Here is an 18782-nt window from a genome sequence, read left to right as displayed (position 1 = left end):
CTCAGGCTTTGAGTGGGAAGTATTTATTCTCCAGTATACCCCAGTTGGGTGTTCCCCCCTCTTTTGGCATTTGGTCTGAGTTGGGTTTTTTCCCCCTTTTATTGATTTTAGAGAGAAAGGAAGAGAGAGGGAGAGAGATATAGAAACATCAATGAGAGAGAACATCAATCGGCCGCCTCCTGCATGCCCCCCCTGGGGACTGGGCCCACAACCTGGGCATGTGCCCTGACAGGGAATCGAACCAGCGACCTCTTGGTGCATGGGTCGATGCTCAACCACTGAGCCACACCGGCCAGACCTGAGTTGGTTTTAAAGAGAGAGTATTCTAGAGGTACAGAGAAGTACAAAGGAAAAAGAGCAGAGAGAAACAAGAATGAAAGTGGGGAGAGGAGAGGGGAGGAGGTGTGAGATGTAGGTGAGGGATAGGACATTTGGGCCAGGAGAGTCCTGGAAAGAAGGAGAGTCACCCGCCATTTGTCCAGCCTCCAAACCCAGAAGATGGAGATCAGGACGCAGCCTTGCCCAGGGCTGAGTCACAGCTTCCACTCAGGGAACCCTGAGCAAATACTCCCTGATCCCCACATAAAAGGCCAATTAACTGCGACGTCTCTGTGAACAAATCCGCTAACAGGGTGACAAACCCCTAGACACTGGCAGGCCTTGTGTTTGCTGAGAGGCTGATGGGGAGCAAATAGGGGATTAGGATGGGACAGAAGCCACATGGCAGGGTGTGGTTTCCTGTCTGCTGCAGCCCTCCCTGTCCTGCAGCGTCCTGGATTTCTGTCCTGGTTCAGCCTCTGGTGTGATGGAACCCAGGTGACCTAGGTCAGCAGGAGGTAGAGCAGAGGGCCCCAGAGCAGAGGGCCTCCAAGCAGAGCAACCGAGGTCCAGAGAGGTGATGTCTTCTGATTGGCAAACATAGGATTGGAACCTGCTTCTGGCTTAGTCATCCAAATCTATACCTTACCATCTTTCTCACCTGAATGCAACCTGGCCCTGGAGCAAGGGACAGATGTCAAATGCCATCTCCTAATATACGGTGCTTTCCAAAGAAGAGAAGTGTCACTAGCCCCTTTCCCACCTACCTTAGCTCTCAGCCTCAAGGTCAGCGGGGACCGAAATCCTCTGTGGGGCACCAGAATCCTAGTCCAGCAGGGCAGGGAGGCACTGAACGAACTGCTCCTGGGGTGGGGGTGGGGGGGCTGCCTCCCTCCAATGGGGCCATCCAGCCTCCAAACCTCCAGCACTTTGTGTTTGGCTCTGTGAAGTCACTGGCAGAGCTGAGGCAGGGTAGTAGGAAGACCCCTAAACACTGGTTAGTTTGAAGCCCCAAGGGCTGGCAGATTGAGAAAGGACACGTCCCCTGCCCCTTAAGAAAGCCTGCGGTTCACTTGAGGGCTGTCTGCAGGAGACACAGCTTACTTGACTCCGCTTACTCTGGCGTCTATGGCTGGATCTGGAGTCTAACAAGTCTCTGGATCTAGACTTGTTCACCTGCCCCCTCCCCGGTCAGAAGCAGCTATCCCACCAAGGTGATCTCATCACGCAGAGCCTAGCGGCTGAGCCATAACCCCACCACTCACCCATCAGCAGGGCCTTACCCCAGATAAGGCCAGCCTCTCTCTTCCCCTGACACCCCAATGCCATCCCAGCCTAGGAAAGTGTGTGTGAGTGTGAGTGTGTGTGTGTGTGTGTGTTTGTGTGTGTGTGTGTGGAGTGTGGGACTGGGAGATACTCAGGTAAAAAGAATTCCAGGGAAGTCAGAAGAGGCTGGGACTGGGTGAAGGGTCATGTCCTCTCGCACACCCCAGAAGTTATCAGGTTTGAACCCCTGCTCTTCGTTTGCATTTGCCTTTACAGAAACAATATTGCTCTTCGTCTCTGTCCCGCGCTCCCTGGCCCCCCTTCAGTCTCCTCAAAAAAACGTGAAGCAATCTCATAAAACATGTCCTAGCAAAGTAATGCAAAATTATGCAAATCGATGTGAGATGCCTGGGTGTCCCTGGGTTTTCTCCCTGCGGTTTTCTCCCTGGTCTGAGTCTCCTACAGGAACGATCGGCTTACAGTCAAGGCGCCCCACTGCATCCCTGGCCTCTCGGGGCAAACCCTTTGACTGCGGGCAAAGGGCCGGACACACGTGGAATTGTTCTCCACCCCCAACTCCCGCTCCAAAGCACCCCAGTCTCCCGCGCCTCCGCGGATAAATTCCGGGACCTAAGAGGAAATGGAAGCCAGGGTTTTGAGAGCTGGAGGAGCGATCTTGGGCTTTGCCTCAGTTTCCCTACGGGCCGGGAAAAGGGAGGAAGGATGTCTGCTCTAAAATCAGGCAGGGCAGAGTCCGGCGGAGCCTCCTTTCTCTTCTCGAGTTCTTTAAGAAAGGAGGGAAACTCCCCTGCGGTGTCCAGAACAGACTCGGGGCTCGGGGCGGGGACTCCAACTCGCGCTAAGCGACTCTAGTCTCTGGCCCTGCTAGTGGCCGTCGGGGCGGGGGTGGGAGGGTGGAGGGTGTCGGATTAATCCCTTAATTACGCTGTGATCGGCGTGGCACCTGCTTTCCCCGGCTCAGCTCCCGGGGGACCGCGGCACTGAGGGGTGGAGAGAAGGACCGGGAAGGAGGGCACGCGGAGGCAGGCGCGGTACCCAGGCGCCGGCCGGCGGGACAGCGGCACCGTGGCTGGGGCAGAGCGCAGAGGCTGTAGAGGGGCTTGTGGCTCCGGGCCCGCGGGTCGCAGACCCAGGGGCTGGGCCTCGAGCCCCCCGTCGCGGTCCTGGTCAGGTCGCGCCATGCTGCGCTACCTGCTCAAAACGCTGCTGCAGATGAACCTGTTCGCGGACTCCCTGGCTGGGGACCTGTCCAACTCCAGCGACCTGCTCTTCGGCTTCAACTCCTCGGGGGCGGCGCTCAACCACAGCCTGCTCTCCCCCGGCGAGCCTGCTCTCAACGGTAAGCCCCTGCCCCTGGGGATGTCGGATCCCGAATGGGAGTAAGGTGGGAGGGGGACCAAGAGCTCCTGTCCCACATCGGGGCACACGGGGGCCTCCTAGCGCGGCCCCGGAAGCGGGACCAAGGGATGCTTTGGGGCTTTGAGCACCTGAGGGGGCGTACCGGCGGAGGTCGAGGGTTCGGGAGGCGGCGGCTGCTGAGTCCATTACTCCCCACCTCGCGGGCCGACCCCAGACCAGAATCGTAGTTGGGGATGGGCAAGTTCGAGCTGCGAGAGACCAGGGCGCCCTGCGGGGAGGGCAGCGGAGGAGCGGGCGGGCCTGGGCCAAGCCGGGCCACTTAGTGACCCGCCCAGGTAGCAGGTTTTCCTTCGGGAACTTAAGTTTGCCCAGAACTCTAAACTTGGGACGAGGGCGAGGAAGCCAACATGTTGGATGTGTTTGCTGCACACCTCGACAGAGGCAGCGATCATTTCAGGGAATTTAGGAGTTTGCCTCCCAGAGGTGGACTCCCAGCCGGCCCACCGGGCAGAGCTGCGGCGGGCAGGCAGCGCCAGCGGCGAGGTCGTCAACGCTAATTACCATGATTAATAAGTGGCTGAGACCGCGCGCGCTCCTCCCGCGTCGCGGAAACCCGGGAGGGGCCCGAGTTCGCCCCCTGCCGGCCACATCGAGAACTCCCGCGTTCTCTGGCACCTTGGCCATAGCTCGCTCTGATTCTTCCCAGTCGGGATTAACTGGCCTTCGCCAACTCCAATCTAAGGAGAGTGCTGTGCTGGAGACCCCAAGGCAGCGAGAAAGGGGCTCTGGGCAGTGTGTGTGTGTGTGTGTGTGTGTGTACTCCAGGTGCTGGGGAGAAGCCCCAGAGCCCCATTAACATGACCGTTAGCTATTCATTAGCTTCTGTCAAGCCTCTCCTGAGACCCCAATGACAGGGAGGAAATTCCTGGATAAGGGGGCCTGCAGATGTGCCTACAGGAATTAGGGGAAAGGGCCGACCAGCAAGGTGTGCTATGCACGGAGGGAACGGGGAGGAGGATGGGGAATGAGCTGGGATTCTCCAATCTCCTGACATCCCAGATTCCTAGGAGGTTGAGCACAGAGCCCTTCTCACAGACGCTTCTGACACGCCTCTGCTTACCTAGCGCTCTTACAGAGTGTTTTTATTCTACTCTGGCTCAATGAAGTTTATAGGGAAGGAATTGTTGGTCACATTTTCCAGGAGGAAACAAATTCAGAGAAGATGGACAGTACCCCAGTGGCCACAAAAGCTGCACGATGCTTGGCAATACCAGACTTACTTATTTCCATTACATCCAATGGTTATGTGAAGGGCAAAGGGGAATATTGGGACCTGGCAGAATCTGATTCAGGGAAAGACTAGAGGAGCCAAGATAAGGTCAAGTGGGTGGGGGGCAGAACCCTTAAACAATCTTAGAACAACCATATTTACTGAGTCTTTCCCCAAGTGCTTTGCATACAGTATGGTCTTATGACAACCCTGTCACTACTCCCACATTACAGATAAAGAAGCTGAGATTTAGAGAAGTTCAATAATTGCCCAAGTTCTTGCAGTGTTTGTGTTGAATCTGGGATTCCCACCCTAGTTGGTTCCAGCCAATCCCTGAGCCCTTAACCATTCCAGTGCTGCTCACCATGGGGTTTGCCTACACTGGGCCTAGGATGGGATGGAGGGAAATTGGGTGAGAATCATAAGCTTCCATCTAGAGGGGAAATCGACAAAATTATTCCCTTTCCTAAGTGGGAGGAAAACTAGTCTCCTTGTCCCTGACCTGTTAAATACACTCTCCCCAGCATCACTAGGGCAACCCATCCAGCTTCCTCTCGGTGGGAACTTCTAAGAGTAGGGCCGGGAAGTGAGACCCAATCCCACATCGAGGCTGGGAGCAGAGATCCCAGGGATTCTGGGACAGAGTAGGAGAAGCGGAGTGGGAAGGTGGAGAGCAGAAGCGGGCTGGATAGATCCTGGTTAGTGGACACAGATTCCGTGAGGTGGCAGCGGCGCCTACTGGCCGCCAGGGGTCACAAAGCCAGTTTCTATGAAGCTGGGATATGAGCATGACCGGCTCCAAGTTCCCGGATCCCAAACCACTGCAGAAAACCAAGAGAGCAGAATAGGCTGACTGAGGGACAGGAGCAGAACATGTGATGCACGGATCAGAGAGAACGGCGAAAGGAGAGGAATTCCTTTCTCAATGGTTCTTAGCCTTTCTTGGCTACATCCCTCTGAGAACAATCTGCTGAAACCTGTGCCCGCTCAGAAAAGAGTGTTACTCACATTTCCACTACCGTTTGCATTAATCCAATTCCGGTGACTTCAGAGGACCCTGAAACATGGTTGCCTGGGGTGTCAATAGAAGGGCTCTGTGAACCAGTCAGCTAGAGGCGCGGGTGGCCCTTCACTCCCCACTAGACCTGGCAGGAGAGGAGACAGGTGTCCTGATTCCTTGGCTTGTCTGCCCGTCTGTAGGCACCTTCTTTCGAGCCCAAGAACGTGGGGCGGCTTCACAGAAGGAGACACCGGACCCTACAGAGAGAGGCGGGGTCTTTTTTCTATCTGGAGCCTCCATCTCTCCTCAACTTCCCGGTCTGAATGCTCTGCGCCCCTCGCATCCTCCAGGGTCAAGGGTCGGGCCGGAGGACGCGATGCCGCGCATCGTGGAGCAGCCACCAGATCTGCTGGTGTCCCGAGGCGAACCGGCCACGCTGCCCTGCCGTGCGGAGGGCCGGCCGCGGCCCAACATCGAGTGGTACAAAAATGGGGCGCGCGTGGCGACCGCGCGCGAGGACCCGCGAGCGCACCGCCTGCTGCTCCCCAGCGGGGCCCTGTTCTTCCCGCGCATCGTGCACGGGCGCCGCGCGCGGCCCGACGAGGGCGTCTACACGTGCGTGGCGCGCAACTACCTGGGCGCGGCGGCCAGCAGGAATGCCTCGCTGGAAGTGGCAGGTGAAGCCCGGTGGTCAGCTGCTTGAGCTAGAGCCTGGGCCCAGGGAGGGCGCGGGGAAATCCCATCCGGAACCGGCCCGGCTCAACATCTTCCTTTGGGACTGAGCCTTCGGTCTCTAATGCCCACGCCTGGGCCTGGCATGTGCTCACCTGTGACGGCAGGGGGTGGGGAAACGGTCATAGTCACATATGTGTTTATATGTTCTTTCTCTCTCTCCCTCTCTAGTCCTCCGCGACGATTTCCGGCAGTCCCCTGGGAACGTGGTGGTGGCAGTGGGGGAGCCAGCTGTAATGGAGTGCGTGCCCCCCCGCGGCCACCCGGAACCGGCGGTATCCTGGAGGAAGGGCGGTGCCCCGGTCAAGGAGGAGGAGGGAAGGATCACGGTGAGGGCAGGACCAGGCTGGGGATTCAACAGGAGGCCAGGGCAGGCCGGCATGAGGGGCGGGGTGCCCTCTAGACCTCCGGCACGTGCTTCCAAGGAGAATGGCGTGAATCGAAGGGGCTTGGAAGGTGGGGAATAAGGTCTGATAAGGCAGAAGGTCTAGGATGGGGGCATTAGCTGACTAGCGGCTGAGAGTCAGCTGTTAAGTGAGGGGTAAAGGAGGATGGGTAGGATGGGCTTGGTATAAGATAGGGGGGCGCATGATGCTCCAGGGACCCATGGGAAAAGAGACAGACCTGAGCCCCACTTTAGGCAGAACGACAATTTCTTATCTAAATGGGCCAACGTCGCTGGTTTTCTTCATGGGTTTGTTGTGAAAATCAAATAAATAAATATGCTTTGATGTCTATAAAGGACAAAGTTTCTGTTATTATTCTGCAGATCCGTGGAGGGAAGCTGATGATGTCACATACACACAAGAGCGATGCAGGGATGTATGTGTGTGTGGCCTCCAACATGGCAGGAGAGCGGGAGAGTGGGGCAGCCGAACTTGTGGTACTGGGTAGGCACATGGAGTTTGGGCTATGGGAGCATGGAGCCGGGGGCTACCAGCTGTGTAGAGGTCCCCCGCTCCCCACACCCCGCAATGTTCACTCACCTCCACTCCACAGAGCGTCCCTCATTCCTGCGGAGACCAGTGAATCAGGTGATCCTGGCTGATGCCCCTGTGGATTTCCCATGCGAGGTGCGGGGGGATCCCCCACCTCGTCTACACTGGCGCAAGGAAGATGGAGAACTGCCCACAGGCAGGTGAGAATTCCCTTCTTCCTGCCTGTGAAGAGACCCAACCAGCTCAAGAGTATATCCTGCCCCAGGAAACTGGAAGGCAGATACCCCTCACACAGAGAAGTCTGTTCCCCAGAGCCTGTGGCCCTGCCCTGTCCCGTCCCCTCCTCCATTCACAGAGCTTCTGTCTCTGCTGAGGCCTGCCTTGTCTATGTACCCTGCCCTGTGTCTGTCCTGGGGGAGATGGAAGTGGCCTGTAGCTATGGCCAACCCAGCCTGGGGGTGGGGAGTGGAGCAGGTATGAGATCCGGAGTGACCACAGCCTTTGGATTGGACACGTGAGTGCTGAAGATGAAGGGACATACACCTGTGTGGCAGAGAACAGCGTGGGCCGAGTGGAAGCATCTGGCTCCCTCATTGTTCACGGTGAGGCCCCACCGAGGGTTGCCTGCAGCAGGGGTGAACTGAGGAAAAATGGAGGTGGGCCAAAGTAGAAAATGAGGGGGAAGGACAAGCGGGAGATGTGGGGTCACCTGAGACATGTAGGAGGGAGAGAAGACAGCTAAACAGGCTTGAGCAAGAGATGGATGAATATCTGCTCCTACTTAAGCCAAGCTTGGATTTCTCTCTCCTGGTCCCTCAATTTCCCTTCTTAGTACCCCTGACTCCCTGTTCCTTTATCTCCCCTCCTCTTGCCAGTCCCACCCCAGCTGGTAACCCAGCCCCAGGACCAGATGGCAGCTACGGGAGAGAGTGTGACTTTTCAATGCGAGACCAAAGGAAACCCCCCACCTGCCATCTTCTGGCAGAAGGAGGGAAGTCAAGTAGGTGCCAGCTCCAAGGGCCTTCCCACCAGCTTCTCCTCTGGGTCTTAGCCTTCCTCCTTCTACATTCTGCAAACTGCCCTAGGGTTCTGCTTTACCTTTCGTCCTCCCAGGAACACTTGTAGGTTATTTAGGAGGATTAAATAAAATAATTAAAATAAAAGGCCTGAAACATATCCAACACTTTAAAAATAAATGATAATACATTTAAGTGGTAGGGAACAGTCCTGTATAGCAAGTAATTCCTTGGAATCTTTCTCTTTGGGTTAATCCAATGAGATGCCTCCTTCCCCAGACCTCTGGGGCCTGGGCTTTAATACATTGCTCTGGAAAGCAAGTAGTACTGGTACCAAAGCTGCTGGGGGCAGAACATGACTTGCTTTTTTTCTATTTGTAAGAGGCCTCCACCAGGAGGCGCTCACAGCCATCCCTCTTCAAAAGTAGCAAACAAATCCCAGAATATACAACTGGAATGAGCATTAACCGAAATTAAAACATAAGTAACTTCCTATAAGGGAAGGGTGGGGATTTTGCTACTAGGAAACAAGATCAGTATAATGAGATAAGTCTGATCGACTCCACCCCACGGGGAAACCAGGCCACCTGTTACCTCATTCCAAATCCACAGCCACAATTTTCCTGACATCTTCTCTAGCATCTGAGTTTGCTGCATTTTCATTAGATTCTGGAATGAATAAAAATGCTGATGGTAATAGAGGGTGGGAGTGGGTATGAGTCAGCAGGTTAGCGTGGTGCCATTTATCCCGAAACCCGAACCTACTTCACTACCTTCCTTGTATGTCTCTAATGTGAAATGTTAGAGCCAGAAAGAAGCAGGAAGTATTTAACATTTATCACACAATGTATTAAAAGAGTTTCATGTAATTACTTCATTTGATTTTCATAACTACCCTCTAAGAGTCATGTTTGGCGAAGTTGGGGCTCAGGAAGTTTAAATATCTTGCACGGAGCTGGGAAATAGATCTCAAAGTTATCTAATAAAATTGCCCATTTTTGTGAATAGGTTTAACTAGTTTGCCAAGGTCACATCACTGGCTGGGGACAGAGTATGAATTAGAACCTTAGGAATGCTCTGGGTTCTGGTGTTGACGGCAGTGGGGAGCTCTCTCTGCCAGCTGCCTGCTCATTCTCTACCTTGGTTCCCTGCTCTGTCCCCAGGTCCTGCTTTTCCCCAATCAGTCCCTTCAGCCCACAGGGCGCTTCTCAGTCTCTCCCAGAGGCCAGCTCAACATCACTGGAGTGCAGAGTGGGGATGCTGGCTACTATGTGTGCCAGGCTGTCAGTGTGGCTGGCAGCATCCTGGCCAAGGCCCTGTTGAAGGTAAAAGGAGGTACGTGCCTATCGAGATAAGATGGGAACCATGACCTGGAAGGAAATAATGGCTTAAAAAGATCTATTTTTCTTGGATTCTCTATAATATCGGCGGGGGGGGGGGGGGGGGGGTGCATGTTCCTGAGAGATGTCCTTGAAGTTTGGAAATTAGGCACAGAAGCCACTAACAGTAGATGGCTGGCAGAGACTACAGGTTATGGGAGCCCCTTCAAGCTCTAGGAGGGGGTGGGTATGTGAAGGAGCAGAGCATGAGGACAAGCAGCTGGTTGCCTGAACCTAGGATCCTCCTCTGAGGTACCCAAGTTCTTCCTCTCTCAGCCTCGGTGGATGGGCTGCCTCCCATCATCCTCCAGGGACCAGCAAATCAGACACTGGCACTTGGCTCCTCTGTGTGGCTCCCATGCAGAGTGACCGGGGACCCTCAACCTAGTGTCCAGTGGAAGAAGGATGGGCAGTTGCTGCAGGGGGATGGCCTCCAGCTCAACCTGATGGCCAATGGTACCCTGTTCATCGCCAGTGTGCAGGTGAGTCTCACCCTGGGGCCCAAGTCACTGAGAATGCCCAGCTCCAGTAAGTACCCGCTGGGACTCTAACTTCATTCTACCCCCCACGCCGCTCTCTCAGAACGCCTGGAGTACAACATCCTCCCCACCCTTCTCAATACCCACCTCCGCCTTCTCACCCTACCCTGTTCCACTCCCAGTCTGCCAGTCCTCTACTCTCCCACAGGAGGTGGACATGGGCTTGTACAGCTGCGTGGCCAAGAGTCCCACAGGGGAGGCCACGTGGAGAGCCTGGCTGAGGAGGCAGGGTGAGTTTCCCTTCTTTGCCAGCACCTTTCTCCAAACATTCTTCCAGGGCATCGATACTTGCCAAACCCCAGGACATGCTAGCTCCCCAGTGCCATGGCGTGGCCGTGGGAGGGGGAGGACAGAGTGGTGCCCTGGGAGGGGATGTGAGGAGGGGTTGGCGTGCTACGTGCCTCTCTCCACCATCACCAGCCCTCTGGGAAGGAGGCAGGTTACACTCTGTTCCCCATTCTACTTAAAGACTATCTCCTCACTGCAGAAGACCGGGGAGAATTACCAGACCCGCCTCTGGAACCCAGTACCCCCCTGGGGCCTCCCTCTCAGCCAGTGGTCACAGAGATCACGAAGAACAGCATTACCCTGACCTGGAAGCCCAACCCACAGGCGGGGACCACAGTCACCTCTTATTTGATAGAGGCTTTCAGGTACAGAGAAAGTTAAAATGAGGGGACCCTATGTCCTTAGGGTCTTTGCTATTGTGGGGAGAGGTTTGCCAGTTCCTTTTCCCAGGGTGAGGAGGCAGCAGGGGGCCATAGAGAATGGATGAAATGGAGTACTCAGGTTGGGGGGGGTGTCCTTGGCTCAGACAACTCTCTCACCTCATCCCCCTTGCAGCCAAGCAGCTGGTAACACATGGCGGACAGTGGCAGATGGGGTGCAGCTGGAGACACACACCGTCGGCGGTCTGCAGCCCAATACCATCTACTTGTTCCTGGTGCGAGCGGCGGGAGCCTGGGGCCTCAGTGAGCCCAGCCCCGTCTCGGAGCCTGTCCGCACCCAGGGTAAGGCAGAGTCCCTGGCTCATGGTCCGACAGGTAACACTGCATAGCACCCCTGCCCCAGAACCAGGGCACCATGGCAGCTCTGTCCTGCTGTGCCAGGTCTGTACAGGTGGCTGGTCTGGAACAGGAGGTCATGCTTCCCTCTCACTGAGGGAACAAGAGAAGAAGGAGGAGGGGCATGAGGAGGGAGGGGGGAGGAAGAAGAAGAAGAAGGGAAAGAAGAAAGAGAGAGAAAGAAGTGGGAGGCAGAGACTGATTCAGTCACCTTCTGAGTCCCTTACTCACCGTGTATGGAGATTACCAGGACTAGAAGGCCCACCTTTGAAAACCTTACCCCTGACCAGCTCCTCTTGACCCTGGGGTGTGCTCTGAGCACTAGTAGTACAGTCTGTGGGGCAGGGCAGAGGCAGGACCGCCCCCTGTCAGTCCTGACTCCCTGTCCCTGCTGGCCCCTGCTGAGTGGGCTCTTTGGTCAATAGACAGCAACCCATCCAGGCCAGTGGAGGACCCATGGAGGGGCCAGCCGGGGCTGGCTGAAGTGGCTGTGCATGTGCAGGAGCCCACAGTCCTTGGGCCCCGGACCCTGCAGGTGTCCTGGACTGTGAGTGTGGCATAGGGATGGGGTGAAGGGCAGAGATAACGATGGGGGACACAGGAGCCTCCAAGAATGGGTACGGGAGAGTGGGAAGTGAGTGGCTGGGGAAGCCGGGTGAATGCACGAGGGGCTGGGCCTGGAGGGCTTGTGTGGCCCTAGCCTTTCCTGGTATGCTTTCTGGTCTCCTACAGGTAGATGGCCCAGTCCATCTGGTGCAAGGTTTCCGGGTGTCTTGGAGGGTAGCAGGCCTTGATGGGGGAAGCTGGACAGTGCTGGACCTACAGTCCCCAAGCCAGCAAAGTACTGTGCTAAGAAGACTCCCCCCAGGGACCCGAGTTCAGATCAAGGTGCAAGCCCAAGGCCAGGAGGGGCTGGGTGCTGACAGTCTCTTGGTGACCGGGAGCATTCCCGAAGAGGGTAAGGGGTGGGGCATGGTGCTGCTGGATGTACAAGAGGGAAGTGGGCGTGGGGGAGGATGGAAGTTCGCAAGGGAAGAGGGAGGCAAGAGGATGGGAAGCCTTAGTTCCCTAACATGTTAGAGCTGGGAGGGGGAGGGTGGGGCCTGAGGGGCAGCTTGCAATGACTGTGTCCTTCTCACCACGTTCCTGGGGCCAGCCCCCAGTGGTCCCCCCCAGGGAGTGGCGGTAGCCCTGCGGAGTGAAGACAACAGCAGTATCGCCGTGTCCTGGGAACCTCCCCTCCCCTCCCAGCAAAATGGGGTCATCAAGGAATACCAGGTACAGGGTGTCAGAAGGGAAGGGGTGGGAGGACCTAGGGCCAGGATTAGGGCGGGATGAACTGGCCTTGTGGCTGGGGACGAGGTTCTGCGAGAGGAGAGAGGTTTCAGAGTGTTCTCTCTGTGCTGAATTATGCCTGGCTAAGCCCCCTGTGCCACTCAGAGCAGCAGGTTTTCACGTGAGGCCAGAATCCCCTTTCTGACTCTGATCGTGGGTCTCGGCTCCCCAGATCTGGTGCCTGGGGAATGAGAGCCGCTTCCACCTCAATCGGTCTGCGGCCGGCTGGGCGCGCTCTGCAGTGCTCCAGGGGCTGCTGCCAGGTCTCCTTTACCGGACACAGGTCGCAGCGGCCACCAGCGCTGGCGTTGGCGTGGCCAGTGCCCCGGTGTCTGTGCAGCTGCGTGAGTCTGGAGGTGGGGGTGCTGGGAGGAAGGGGCTGGGAAGTTCAGGGGGTCGCGGAATGCCTCCTGGGTTTCCAGGCCCGTACTCCGCTCACGGCTCTGACCCCCACAGCGACCCCACCAGAACGGGAGCCCGCGCTCGAGGTGGGCCAGGGGCTGGCGGAGCGGCTGGCAAGGGTGCTGCGGGAGCCGGCCTTTCTGGCGGGCGGTGGCGCGGCCTGCGGGGCGCTGCTGCTCGGGCTCGGTGGCGCCCTCTGCCGGCGCCGCAGGCAGCGCAAGGAGCTCAGCCACTACGCAGGTGAGAGCCGGCGGGGGCAGCGGGCGGGGGCCGCGGGGCTGTGGGCCAAGGGCGCCTCGGACCGGGGGAGACTGACGGAGCGCCCGGGAGCGGACGGAGCGCAGCCGCCTTCCTCGCAGAGAGGCGGGCCGCACGGAGAGAGCGAGTGGGAGGGCTCGGCCTCTCCAGTGGGAGGCGGGGGCTGGTGGCGAAGAAACACTCGTGGGGCGGGCCTGGTGGGAGGGGTGCGGCCGGGAGCCAGGCAGTGCGCGCTGCACGGCGGGGACTGAGTTCTGCTCCCGCCTCGTCGGGGTGCGAGTGGAGAGACCTCGAGCGCCTTGCTCAGTGGTTCCCAGTCTTGGCTACTCACTTGTGGAGCTTTAGAAAAATACTGATGCCTGAGTCTCTCTCACTCTTAGACATTATGATGAAACTGGTCCAGGGTGCAGTCTGTGGCGGAATTGGGACGGGGCCAAGGAGTAGACAAGAGTGTGGATCTTTCTGACCCTTTTCCCATTTTCCCTCTTCTTTCTCCCATGGGATCCTGTTCCGAAGCCTCCTTTGCCTACACACCTGCAGGTGAGCCACTACTCACTGCCCTGTGGGGTTCAGACCCCGGCGCGGGCTCTTCTCTCATCCAGTCTCCCCTCATCTTCCCCAGTGTCCTTCCCACACTCAGAGGGCCTCTCGGCAGCCAGTTCCAGGTAATTCTCTCAACTCGCCTCCCAAGGATAGCCCCCTCCGCCGAGGACCACACCCTTCCTCGCCAGGCCTCCCTGCCTCCGGGGCCGACCAGCTCCCGCCCAGATACCGGTCCTACAGCCCCGCTTGCTCCTGCCTCCCCTGCTCCCCCAGGCTCCCCACCCAACGTTCACACGCTCTCCCCCAGGCCACCCGGGGGCCTCGGCCCTGCTCCCTACCCTTGGCTGGCCGACTCCTGGCCCCACGCATCTCGAAGCCCCTCAGCCCAGGAACCCAGGGGAAGCTGCTGCCCCAGCAATCCTGACCCAGACGACAGATACTACAATGGTGAGGAGTTCTAATTCCCTCAAGGGCGCCCTGGCCCCAGCACCCTTCTCTGCTCTCAAACTACTGGGCACACTGAAGGGAGCTGAGGAGCCCCAGTGTTCCTGAGGTTGGTCAGTCCTCAGGAGGATGTGAGTTGGGGGTGTCACCCTTACCTCACTTGTACCCTGATTTGGGAAGTAAGTTTTGGAGTGGGGGAGGAGCGATCTGGTGGGATTTCCTTTTGCCCTCCATTCTCCTTTGTCCTCTGTTTCTGTGTCTGCCCCTGCCCCTCCCCTGGGCCTCCCTCTTTTTCTTTCCCAGAAGCTGGAATCTCCCTCTACCTGGCTCAGACGGCCCGGGGCACTGCTGCCTCTCCTGAGGGGCCCGTCTATAGCACCATTGACCCAGCTGGGGAGGAGCTGCAGACCTTCCACGGGGGCTTCCCCCCAAACTCCTCAGGGGACCTGGGCACCTGGAGCCAATATGCTCCTCCGGAATGGAGCCAGGGAGACAGTGGTATGACTCCAGTTCCTCTACCCCACACTGGCCCTCGGGGACCTAGCCCAGCACTTTCTTCTGACATGCCTCACCTCTGCCTCTTCGCCGCTCACATCTTGGTGTGGCCCCTCCCACTCTCCCCAGGACCCAGAGGGGGCAAAGTGAAGCTTCTGGGCAAACCTGTGCAGATGCCCTCCCTCAGCTGGCCAGAAGCCCTGCCACCACCTCCTCCTTCCTGTGAACTGAGCTGCCCAGAGGGGCCTGAGGAGGAGCTGGAGGGCCGGTAAGAAGGCACCTTGCTGCGGATGCCCTACAACAGGACCAGTCAGGGCCACCTGCAGGGGAGGGCAGAGAGCTGGCAGAGGAAGGGAAGCAGCTGCAGGAAGGCCAAGGGGGTGGTATGGAAGCTACTCAGTCACCCCACCCTCCTGCCTCTTTCTCCAGCTCAGAGCCAGGAGATTGGTGCCCACCAGTGCCTGAGAGGAGCCACCTGGCAGAGCCCAGCTCCAGTGGAGGGTGCTTGGTCCCTACGTCCCGAGGGGAGACCCCCTCTCCCACACCTTCCTATGGACAGCAGTCCACAGCCACTCTCACTCCCTCACCTCCTGACCCTCCCCAGCCCCTCACTGACATTCCCCATCTCCACCAGATGCCCAGGTAGGGAGGCGCACAGTACCTCGCACATCACAGGCCCTCAGTACATATCTGTTCAGTGGATGGATGGGTGGGTGGATGGATGGATAGATGAATGGATGGTTGGATGGATGGATGTTGGATGGATGGATGTTGGATGGATGGATGGATGGATGGATTGTTGGATGGATGGTTGGATGGATGAATGGATGGATGGATGGTTGGATGGTTGGATGGATGGATGGATGGAGAGATGGATAGATGGATAGATGGATGGTTGGATGGATGGATGGTTGGATGGATGGAGAGATGGATAGATGGATGGTTGGATGGATGGATGGTTGGATGAATGGATCTGGGGTGCAGGGTCTTGTGGCTGTATGAGGGTAGAAGTGTGATTTGGGGAGAAAGCTGGAGGCTAACAAGGTCTCTCAGTCCTTTCAGATTGTTTCTCCATTGGAATGAGTTTGCCAGCTCCCGAAGCATTTCAAAGACATGGCTTTCCTCACCGTCCACTAGTTCGGGAGCCTGGTTGGGGCTGGCTGTGTCTTGGTCATCCAAGTTTTAGGCTGCATGTCTAACACAGTGCCTGGCACATAGTAGGCACTTACTGTTTGTTGGCTGAACAAGCGGTAAGGCCTTATGTCATTGCAGGAGGGTGCCCCTTGAGCCAAGTTCCCCTCTCAGTGTGTCCCAGCCCGCTTTGAATAGCCACGAAGGGAGGCCTGCTGGCCTGGGGGCTGGCCCCCCAGCCTCCCATCACTTCAGCCCCAGCCCTGTCCCCAGCACAGCCAGCATTGCCCCAGGTGAGTCTGTAGAACCCTCACCTGTCCCCTCTGCCCCACACCCCCCTGAGCATGTTTACCTACCCCCCCAAACTCCTTTCCAGACCTGCTCTTACTCACCCCCTCCCCCATCTTCTAATGCTACAGAGAGAACTCGGCAGGTGCCTGGGGAGATGACTCCTCCACTTCAAGGGCCCCGCGCCCAAATTCGGAAGAAACCCAAGGCTGTTCCCTACAGGAGGGAGCACAGTCCTGGGGGTGAGTGGGCCATGGGCCTGGGGGATGGTGACAGGCAGTAGTGAAGATGGGCAGGACACCAAGGGTGAGCTCTGAAGGCTGGAGGTGGGGAGCAGGCAAACCCAAATCTTGGGCTGTTCGTTCACAGCCTTCTGGTGCCAGGGGGTGGGAAGGGAGAGACTGGCATCAGGGAAGCAGGACACTCTACTGAAACAGGCCTCTCCTCAGACTTGCCCCCACCACCCTTGCCGCCACCAGAGGAAGAGACAAGCTGGGCCTCAGGGCTGAGAGCAGCAGGCAGCATGTCCTCCTTGGAACGGGAGCACCGTGGGGAGAGAAGACTGGTGCAGGTGGGGCCCCCGGGAGCCCATCGGGGCCCCCTCCCAGATGGTAAGGAGCACGGGGCAGGCTGGAAGGCCACTGCTACAGAAGAAGGTGGGCTTTAGGACTGAAGGCCGATAGTGCAGTAGAGGCGGTGCCTTCGATGGGCTCATTTCAACCCAGCTCACCCCTCACTTTCAGTTGGGTTCATGCATTTGATCAACATCAAAGACGCTGGTCTCTCCTGCTGTCTCTGAACAAAATCCCCTGAGGTTCTCAAGTTGTATCCTTTCTCAGGACTGGAGCCTCAATGAGAGAACAGGGGATGGGTGTCTTGTCCTTCTTTTCCCAAAGAGGGAGTTCTTGCAGGTTTCCGAACACATACAGTGTCAAGGCCGTGAGCTGGGCACCCTGCTGCACAGTCCCAGGATGATCTGAGCCCTTGGTCTGCCCTCAGCTCTTCTTCCAGAGCTGGGATGGTGGTCGGGGTGGCACAGTGGGCCAGCCGTGGTGTTCTGTCCCCTGCCTGGGCCGAGCTACCCTTATCTCTTGTGCTGCAGAAGAGGCCTGGCTCCCTTATAGCCGACCTGGCTTCCTGTCCCGGGGCCAGGCCCCCAGCACCTGTTCCACCGCGGGCAGCAACTCCTCCAGAGGCTCCAGCAGCTCTCGGGGCTCCCGGGGCCCTGGCCGGAGCCGCAGCCGCAGCCGCAGGCCAGGACGGAAATGCCGAGAGGTGGGGGCCAGGGATAGAAAACCTCTGGTTGGAGGACTAGGGAGGGTGGGCTGAGGGATGACTGGAAAGGAGGGGGCCCAGTGTGTGAGGGGCAGGAAGAATCCTGGAGAACAGTGACAAAGGGTGAAGGCAAGGTGACTGGGCTCCCACAGAAGAGAGGCACAGCCCCTCCCGCGGCATGTTTGCACTGGGCCAGGCCTTGCCAACCAGCCTCTCTGCCTGTCTGTCTCTCTGCCTGGCTCTGTGTGTTTCTCTCTCCCTGTCCCCTTCTCTCTCTGTCCCTCCCTCCCCCAGGAACCAAGATAACCCTTGATGAGAATATCAGCAGTCCCATGGGGGAAAGGCTTGTCCCTGGACCAGGAGCTGGATGGGAGCCCCTCCCCTGCTAAATGAGGGGGTGCAAAGAGGACCAGGGAAGAGTCTCTTCCCTCCCAGCAGAGATGGTGGTGCGGCTCCCCAAGGAATTGGCTTAGAAGCCAAAGAGACAGCTCTTCCGTTTCTATCTCTTCCTACCTGAGACCCATTTGTAAAAAAGGCAATAAAGAGTCTGATCGGAGTCCTGGGCCATCTGTGTGGTTTTGTGCCGGGTGTGGGGAAGGAGGGGGCTGTGAGGGGGTGTGTATCATTGTACTTGCTTTTGAACTTCTCTGTTAAAACTCTAGGTGAGGACAGGACCCAACCTGTCCCACCTCCTAAAGGAGCTGAAGTCACTGTCCCCCAGTTACAACCAGAGGGCCTTTCCAAATAACCAACCACGAGAAACTTGTCCTGTCCTGAACTAAGCCAGGCCCTCCCTTGTGCCTCCTCTGGGGTGCATCTTCTCTTTTGCAAGGAAATATGCCCTCGTGATAATACTTTATAAAACTCAAAGAAAGAAGGAGCTGATGGGGAAAACCCTGGTCAAGAAGGAAAAACAGGCTTTTCAAACCCCTGGCACACAGGGTGTGTGCAAATAGGCACCTCCTGGTCAGATTAGGACCAGATGTGATGGTTTGGCTGGCACAGAATTAAAAAAATGTTGGCCTTGAATGCCATAGTCCCGATCACCCCTCACCCACACCCTCACCCACACCCTCGCTGGCGAGCTGAGGTCTGTTTCCTTTTTGTTTGCTGGGCCCCTGGCTCAGGACCTCCCTGGGCTCTCAGGGCATTGCACTGCCCTCCCGGGCCAGGGCCGCTCCTGCCAGTTTGACCTGCCACATCCCTTTTTCTCCTTTGGTCTAGCACACAGGTTTGGAATATTTTTAAAAGGAATTTTACCAGGAAGCTAAAAAGAAAGCAAATTCCAGAAAAGGAGAAGCAATAAGAGAGGAAGAGTGTGTACCGGCAGCACTGGTCCCGCTTCCTGGGTCACAGCCCTCCGGCCCGGACTGGCCGGGTCAGGGTAGTCCAGGAGCACCGGCCTCAGGCCCGCCTTGCTCCGGAGCAGGGTGGTCTCTGGTAGCGCTTCTGGAGCTCCGGGGATTGTCACCTCCTTTCAGGAACCTCTCCAATCCCCCCTCCCTGAAGGTGTCTTCCTGTGGCCCTGCTCATGTCCAGCACATGCCCCCAACTTGAGGATTCTGCCCCTGACCGTTCCTGCCGAGTGAGGAAGATCCCGTCACCTGCTCCCGGCAGCTTTCTGTGGCTTAGGCCGGCAGCCGGCTCCAGCGCGCCTCCCTCTGCCCTGCTGATGGAAGGTGGCGCTGGCCAACCACGACAGGTGGTTC

At 57.5% G+C, this 18782-nt stretch overlaps 1 protein-coding gene across 1 annotated transcript; it reads left to right on the top strand.

Annotated features, from left to right (window-relative positions):
* Window positions 1-2784: 2784 nt before the first annotated feature.
* ROBO3 (roundabout guidance receptor 3) lies at window positions 2785-17855 on the top strand. Its single transcript, XM_036277264.1, has 28 exons — window positions 2785-2944; window positions 5585-5911; window positions 6138-6295; window positions 6736-6856; window positions 6966-7104; window positions 7379-7506; window positions 7780-7904; window positions 9084-9255; window positions 9576-9781; window positions 9987-10068; window positions 10326-10491; window positions 10682-10848; window positions 11328-11449; window positions 11635-11860; window positions 12059-12180; window positions 12410-12581; window positions 12694-12879; window positions 13414-13437; window positions 13520-13562; window positions 13748-13887; window positions 14188-14382; window positions 14509-14647; window positions 14809-15021; window positions 15652-15807; window positions 15934-16040; window positions 16248-16409; window positions 16901-17073; window positions 17736-17855. The coding sequence occupies exons 1-28, from the start codon at window positions 2785-2787 to the stop codon at window positions 17853-17855; spliced, it is 4251 nt and encodes a 1416-aa protein (XP_036133157.1).
* Window positions 17856-18782: the final 927 nt, after the last annotated feature.

Source organism: Molossus molossus, unplaced genomic scaffold, assembly GCF_014108415.1.
Source record: "Molossus molossus isolate mMolMol1 unplaced genomic scaffold, mMolMol1.p scaffold_m16_p_22, whole genome shotgun sequence".
NCBI classification, from domain to species: Eukaryota; Metazoa; Chordata; class Mammalia; order Chiroptera; family Molossidae; genus Molossus; species Molossus molossus.
The sequence above is the reverse complement of the archived record's forward strand: the minus strand, read 5'-3'. Positions and strand labels throughout refer to the sequence as shown.

Excerpts from the sequence above, each read along its gene's own strand:
- ROBO3 (XM_036277264.1), top strand. The coding sequence starts at position 2,785 with ATGCTGCGCTACCTGCTCAAAACGCTGCTGCAGATGAACCTGTTCGCG. Across the intron at positions 10,069-10,325 it reads AGCCTGGCTGAGGAGGCAGG|AAGACCGGGGAGAATTACCA; the intron begins GTGAGTTTCCCT and ends TCCTCACTGCAG. Across the intron at positions 13,438-13,519 it reads CTTTGCCTACACACCTGCAG|TGTCCTTCCCACACTCAGAG; the intron begins GTGAGCCACTAC and ends CATCTTCCCCAG.